Source organism: Nematolebias whitei, chromosome 9 (assembly GCF_014905685.2).
Source record: "Nematolebias whitei isolate Nwh7 chromosome 9, NemWhi1, whole genome shotgun sequence".
Lineage (NCBI taxonomy): Eukaryota > Metazoa > Chordata > Actinopteri > Cyprinodontiformes > Rivulidae > Nematolebias > Nematolebias whitei.
In genome coordinates, this window is record NC_056506.1 from 39,784,312 (window position 1) to 39,791,610 (window position 7,299).

The 7,299-nt window shown below is 36.7% G+C and overlaps 2 protein-coding genes and 1 non-coding gene across 3 annotated transcripts in view; 2 read left to right on the forward strand and 1 right to left on the reverse strand.

The window, feature by feature from the left end:
* Positions 1-3,600, forward strand: part of chmp5a (charged multivesicular body protein 5a) — a 7,265-nt gene extending 3,665 nt beyond the window's left edge. The window contains exons 6-8 of the mRNA XM_037681817.1: positions 1,086-1,194; positions 1,354-1,469; positions 3,313-3,600. Coding sequence (XP_037537745.1) covers positions 1,086-1,194; positions 1,354-1,469; positions 3,313-3,363 — 276 coding nt within the window. The 3' untranslated portion in view covers positions 3,364-3,600. The remainder of the gene's footprint in view (positions 1-1,085; positions 1,195-1,353; positions 1,470-3,312) is intronic.
* A 2,008-nt stretch (positions 3,601-5,608) lies between these two features.
* On the reverse strand, positions 5,609-5,700 carry trnar-ucu. Its single transcript is given in 2 exon segments — positions 5,609-5,644; positions 5,664-5,700. It is a non-coding gene; the product is annotated as a tRNA-Arg (tRNA).
* Positions 5,701-5,912: 212 nt separating this feature from the next.
* Positions 5,913-7,299, forward strand: part of bag1 (BCL2 associated athanogene 1) — a 4,090-nt gene continuing 2,703 nt past the window's right edge. Inside the window, exon 1 of the mRNA XM_037682344.1 lies at positions 5,913-6,036. Coding sequence (XP_037538272.1) covers positions 6,000-6,036 — 37 coding nt within the window. The 5' untranslated portion in view covers positions 5,913-5,999. The remainder of the gene's footprint in view (positions 6,037-7,299) is intronic.

Below are 7,299 nucleotides of genomic sequence, written 5' to 3' on the forward strand. Positions count from 1 at the left end.
GATGATGATGATGATGATGATGGATGATGGATGGATGGATGGATCAGCACCCTGCAGAGATGGACAAAATAAAAGTTGTGTCTTTGTTTTGGATTATGTGTACAGGAGAGCAAGAACTTAGATTTCCATCCATCCATCCATCCATCCATCCATTTTCTTTACTCGCTTTATCCACTTTGGGTCACGGGGGTCGCTGGTGCCCATGTCCAGCAATCACTGTGCGAGGGGCGGGGTACACCCTGGACGGGTCGCAAGTCAATCACAGGGCCACATAGAGACAAACGAGACAAACAAACATTCACTCTCTCACTCACACCTAGAGACAATTTAGAGTCACCAATCAGCCTAACATGCATGTTTTTGGTTTGTGGGAGGAAACCGGAGTACCCGGAGAAAACCCACACATGCACGGAGAGAACATGCAAACTCCACCCAGAAAGGCCCCTGGACCGGGGTTTGAACCAGGGACCTGCTCGCTGAGAGGCAGCAGCTCTACCAGTTGCGCTGCCACTTAGATTTCCTTCCCTCTTTATTCTTATCTTTCTGCTACTCCAGCAGACACATTGTAGTTATTTATTTATTTATTTATTTGTTTGATGAATGCAACTTCTTGGTTAAGAGATAAACCACGATACAGCTGGAAACGCCTAAAACAGCTTATCAGGAACACAGGCAGGTATACACACAGCTGGAGAGCACACAAACACTCTAACTACCCGACCAGGAGTCCGAGCGGAGAACAGGTGGCTGTTGAATGTTAAACACCGTGTCAGGTCTGCTCAGGTCCAAAGACGAGTTTTCTCTAAATGGTGCGACTCGGTGTGTTTCGGTGGATGTTACCCAGCCAGAACAGAACTTTGTTGTTGTGTATTTGGTTTTTAATATGGTAAAAACATGAATACAAAAAGCTCATTTGGCGTTCAGAGCTGTGACATGGCTGCGGTATGACTCCAAAAATAAATAAAAACAGACAGAGGAGCATCAACTGATTCAGTTTGTCAACATCAGACGCATCCTTTCCTGATAGTTCGCTGTTGCTGGATTCAGTCCATTTATCATCTTTAAACTCATGTGTGGCCTCGCAGGATTTACAGGACCAGCTGGAGGACATGATGGAGGACGCCGGCGAGGTCCAGGAAGCCCTGAGCCGCAGCTACGGCGTTCCGGACATCGACGAGGAGGACTTGGAAGCAGGTAAACCAATTCTTTCCTGCAGATGAATCATGTTCGATGGCCTCGCTGACAGAAGGTGAGCCGAGGCGGGCTGAACATGGCTGATCGCTCTGAGTATCTCCAAAGCGGTCATATGATTTCGCTGCACGTTTTGCACAGTGTCTTTTGTAACGCTTTCAGAGCTGGATGCGCTGGGTGATGAGCTGCTGCTGGACGATGACAGCTCCTACCTGGACGAGGCTTCATCTGCTCCGTCGATTCCTGAGGGGAACCCCAGCGACAGCAAAACGAACAAGGTAACGTTCCACAGAACGGACACGGCGTCTAAGCTGTGAACACACAAAGATCTGAAGATCCACTTAGTTTAGTTTACAAAAGAAAATCAAACGCAGGTCTGTTTGCCACAGCTGACCTGCACCATCCAACACAAAAATCACAAGAATTCAGTCAAATTTACAGACACTGATCTTATTGTACAGCTTAATTAAAAAATAATAATGTTTTTTCATCTTTTCTACCACGGTATTAACTTGCTGTATTTTTCCAGTGGTGGAGAAAGTACTCAAACACTGTACTTAAGTAAAAGTACAAATAAACAGACAAAAATGTACTCTAGTAAAAGTAGAAGTACCACATTAATGTTTTTACTTAAGTAAAAGTAAATAAGTACTTGCTTTTAAAATACTTAAAGTAATAAAAGTAAAAGTACTTGCTGAATGTATTACCTAATGCAATGGTCTACCATATCATTGAATGTACCTGCCATATAACAAAGTCCATGCTCAATAATCCAGGTATAAAATCCAGCATTTTTCAGTCAGGTCATCTGGACAGTACCTACCGTTTGTATATTTTCTGTAATACATTAACAGTGTTGAGTCATTTTAATAAACGATGCTGCAGATAATACATGTTTTTATTGTGTTTACTCTGTGACACAGTTCACTCTTGGACTTGTGATTCTGTGCGTCAGAATTTCAGGGATGACATGCAGAGTTAAAAACCATTAAGCAAAATAGGAAAGAGGAATGATTATACCTTTGAAAGTTTTTATTTAACACAAATAAAAAAAAATGTGTCATTTTAACTGCAGTAAACACATTTAAGTACTTTGTAAAAGTTGTCTGCCTGAAAAAAAGGAGCATTAGACACAAAGGAATAGACGCTGATCATTTCAACTCCAGTTTGTCATCAACTCTAGTTCAAATACTGTCTATTCAACCTTGTAATGGATCAATATTGAACAATATTTTAACTTCCTGACACCATTTTCAAAACTTGGACCCAAGTGTTGAGACGTTTGGAGACATCTCTTGTCTCCTAACATCATGAACTGATACATCTTAATATTGCAGCAATAATTTCTTGTTCAAGTTCAGAAGAAGTTGGTTATCCAAGTTTTTTAAGTCCAGTCTGGATCTTTTGGGAGAGAGAAGCTGTCCTGCTGTACTGAATAATCTTTCAATAATCTTTCAATAGTCTTTCAATAAGGCCATGGGTGGCATGTACTGTATCTTCTGGCTGACTTTCCTCGGTGGAATCTATTTTAGGTGTGTTAGCGGTGCTGTGGGAGTGCCCAGCTCAGTTACATATATACTAGAATATACGTTGTTGGCCCAGCTCTTCTTGAAGGCGGGCCTAACGTTACCTGCCCACTTTGCAGTGATTCAATGGACCAACTCACCTCTCGCCATTGGTTACTTTCAAATTAATGAACAAATAAAAAAGCTACAACGTGAATGTAACTTAAAACACAACGCATTATAGAAATGTAGTGTAGTAGAAAGTACAGATACTTAATGTAAAATGTAGTGGAGTAAAAGTAAAAACTACCCATGTTTAACTCTACTTAAGTAAAGTACAGATACATGAAAAGTGTACTTAAGTACAGTAACAAAGTACTTAGTTACATCCCGCCACTGTATTTTTCAGACTATAAGGCACACTTATAATCCTTTAATATTCTCAAAAATCAACAGTGAGCCTTATGTATTAACTCTGGTTGTGCTCATTGACCTTGAACTGATTTTATGTGATTATTGTGAATGAGCTGAATAAAGTTTGTTTTGTTTCACTTATAATCCGCTGCACCTTACATGCTGAAAAATACAGTACTTATCTTCTTTCTTTTGTTTTCAGGACGGTGTTTTGGTGGATGAGTTTGGTTTGCCGCAGATTCCCGCCACATAAACTCAACGGATCACATTTAAACGGCTGCACTTCACCTGAAACACTTTTCTATGTAGAGCAACATTTATAGTGTCTGACCTGCAGACACGTCTCTGTTCAAGCTGCCTCTGTTGTTTTGTTTCTGCGACTGGTCGCCACGTGGAACAAACTGAACCTCCTTTAAAACGGCGTTCCTCCTCTTTGTCTGTCATTTTCTTCAACTTGTCAGTGTTTTCATTAATTTATTTCAACTTTTTTGCAACAGTTTTCTATGTTATTTTGTTTGTTTGAGCCTGTTTGAAACCAGCAGGGCTACTCTCAACATGCAAAATAAACGACGTGTTCTAACTTAACCTGGACTCTTATCATTTATCGATCACTGTCTCAGTTCACGTTTAGTTGTGAGGATTTGTTTCTTCCACATGACTTGCAGCTTAAGACCCATTTAAAATATAAAACACGCACGGATTTTAAAATCATTTGCGCATCAACAAAATCACGCAGCCTCTACATTGTTGTTTTATTGTCACATCATCATATAATTTAATAATAATACAGTATGTCAACATATTATATAGATGCAACAAAAAGAGTATGCACACTGAGTAAAAGTTAGATTTGATTTTTAATTTATAAGCAAATTTGATTTGTTTTGATGATTTATATGTACTTCATAGATTTATCAGCAGCTTTATTTTATCCTGGTCTAACAAACTTATTGAAAATAAAGTGCTGGCATTTTATAATAAAACTAACTCCCGTTGAGGATATAACGATCCGTCAGATTTCATCTTGCTAACTGCGAGTTTGAGCCCTGCAACTCATCTCTTTTAAAAACATGCCTGATTAAAATTACTTATGTACTTTATGTTGTTGTATTGTAACTCAGAGACTAAACCTTTACTGGCCGTGAGCGCTGAATCACCGGCCATGTCCGTTGCCAACATCTATAGTCCAGGTAGCTGTGCCAAAACTCCTTCCAACAAGTTTTCTGGTCATCTTTTTTGATGAATCCATTTCAAAATCTAACTGAACTGTGAGGTGATGGTGGCCTTGATTTCATCCAGCTTGTGTAGGACATCTTGGGCATAAAGCTGCATCAGCCACCGATGCTTAGGAAGAGGAAGGATGGCAGGTGCAGACTGAATACTTACAGGGTAGCAAGTATCAGTCAGCTCTCTGTGAATAGCAAGCAGCCGTCAGGGCACTAACGATCGGTCGTTAGGCTGATATCCTCCTTTTGCATGTTAAAAACTAGTTTTGGCTGTCACTAGCAAACTGGCTGATCCACTATGAGAAGGTGCTATTTATAAAGCTGAGTTTGTTGCAGCTCCTCAGACTGAAGAAGTCATTTGGATAAAAGACAAAACATTTCAGCAAGGAAGAATCCATCCAGAGGACCCAATTTTACCTTGTTAGAACTTTTTAAAATAATTCTCTCCCTTCTTCTTCTTGTTTTTTTTGTAGTTTTTTTACTTTTAGGTTTATATTTTGTTTCAAATTGTGTCTTATTTTAGCTGAATGTTATTCATGTACTTTAATGAGAATGTCCATTAATTAGCAGCAAATGATGTTGCAACAGGAAAAGGTTTACTCTAAATACAAAAAACGGAATAAAATTGAACTCTAAGACTTCAGAGATACCATGTGAAAACAGTTTTTTTTTTCTGTTTCATTCCTGTTATCCAACACACTTAACATATACTTAACTTAAAATCACCGTGTTTGACCTGGGTGCCGTCATGTAATCTCAAAACCATGTTGCACTCTGCTTTAATAAAAACCTTGGAAAAATAAATACATAACTAGATATTTCTTACTGATAGAAAAATATAACTATTGTGTTTATTTCCCAAACTGAAAAGTTTTTTTTTCCTGTTTTTATTGAACATTTACTAAATTAAAGCAAAAGTGTGTAACAAACTTCATCTACTAAGTTTTAATATGGAAACTAATTTCCTTCTTCGCAGCATTTACTGAACCAGTCTTGCCAGGGATTAATGATGGGAAGTTTTTTAATGTCTAAAAACCACAATGTCATCACTTTGCTTAAACAAGAGTTGTCACTTGGGTGTTTAATACTGTAAACAAAAGTTTTTATTCATACTAGTCCAAAAATTTAAGTCAGGTCCTCAGGATGGGTTCAAAATGCAAAAAAAATTGTAGAAAGTTTTCATCTTTCATCTGAAAGACTTTTTAAGTCTTTAGGCTTTTTTGAAGTTTTCTACCTGGATTATTGAACACGCATCAGGATACTACAAAAGTGCGACTCTGGTGGGACTCGAACCCACAACCTTTGAATCTCTTCTCCAGAGTTTAACTAGAAGTCCAATGCGCTATCCATTGCGCCACAGAGCCTGCCATTTACTGATGACGTAATTCAATACACACATCCAATGATTTCGTTGACAAGTTAATGTACATAAATGTAAATGCACTTTATATTTGGCGTACTTCATATGTGATGTACGTAAAGCATCAGGACTGCGGATAAAAGCTGTATCGTTGTAACTTTTTTTTTTTTCTTTTATACTTTTATTTTGAAAAGACAAAGTAGTAAAAATGAATTGTATCCGGTGTCGACCGGAAAAAGTTAAAAAGTCGATAGCAGTTAGCTGCGTGTAATTTATTTGATATTAGAGACACTGAAACCCAAAATGTCGTCGCAAACAATAACTGTCACAGTCGCATACGGTAATAAAATTCTCATTTTTGGTTAAGTTTCATTAGAGGAGAATGAATAATAGTTTACTAACGTCGAATAAAGTAGATGCTACTGTAGTAGCATTTAGCATTATGCAGTTAGGGTGTTAATCAAAATTATGCCGCCATTAACTTTTATTAAACCTATTGCTACTAAATGTTCTGCTGGATTTTATTTACAACTGTCTGCTTGTTGAAATGTTCGTGTATATATTTATACAGGTATAATCCGATAACCTCGTGTCTTTCGAGTAAGAATAAAAGTGAAATTGTTGATTTTTTTTGGTAGTAATATGCTTTGTTTCAGTATTTTATTATTAGAAACAATTTAACAAATCACTCTCTTTTAATATATATTCCAACAAATGTTTTTTACACACAAGTGTCTGAAATAAATGCTCACGAATGATCTAAACTAAATAATACCTTTTGTACAGAGTTTTGTAAAATTACTTAAAAAAAGGACTAATTTGCATAAGGTACCCAGTCTTTGTTTACATATAAAAAGTTTATTTTGATGACAACAAAGTCCATGCTCAATAATCCAGGTATACAATCCAACATTTTTCAGTCAAGTCATCTGGACAGGTTTATTTTGATGGTTTTGCAGATATTTCTATGGTTAAGTTTTGCTGAAACACACTAACTTTTGTCTGGAATCATTTACACTTCAAAAGTTAGAATGTGATGACAATTCATTCAGATTAGTGTTGAATTAATAACCGTCACACACAGACAGTGGTGAAGAAAGTACTCAAATACTGTACTTAAGTAAAAGTACAAATAAACAGACAAAAATGTACTCTAGTAAAAGTAGAAGTACCACATTAATATTTTACTTAAGCAAAAGTAAATAAGTACTTGCTCTTAAAAATACTTAAAGTATTAAAAGTAAAAGTACTTGCTGAATGTATTACCTAATGCAATGGTCTACACTATCATTAAGTGTGCCTATCGTATCCATATTTTCAGTAATGCATTAATAGTTTTGAGCCATTTTAATGAACAATGCTGCAGATAATACATGTTTTTATTGTGTTTACTCTGTGACACAGTTGGACTTGTGATTCTGTGCATCAGAATTTCAGGAATGACATGCAGAGTTAAATGTCATTAAGCAAAATAAGAAAGAGGAATGATTATACCTTTGAAAGTTTTTATTTAACACAAAGCAAAATCAATGTGTCATTTTAACTGCAGTAAACACATTTATATATATATATATATATATATATATATATATATATATATATA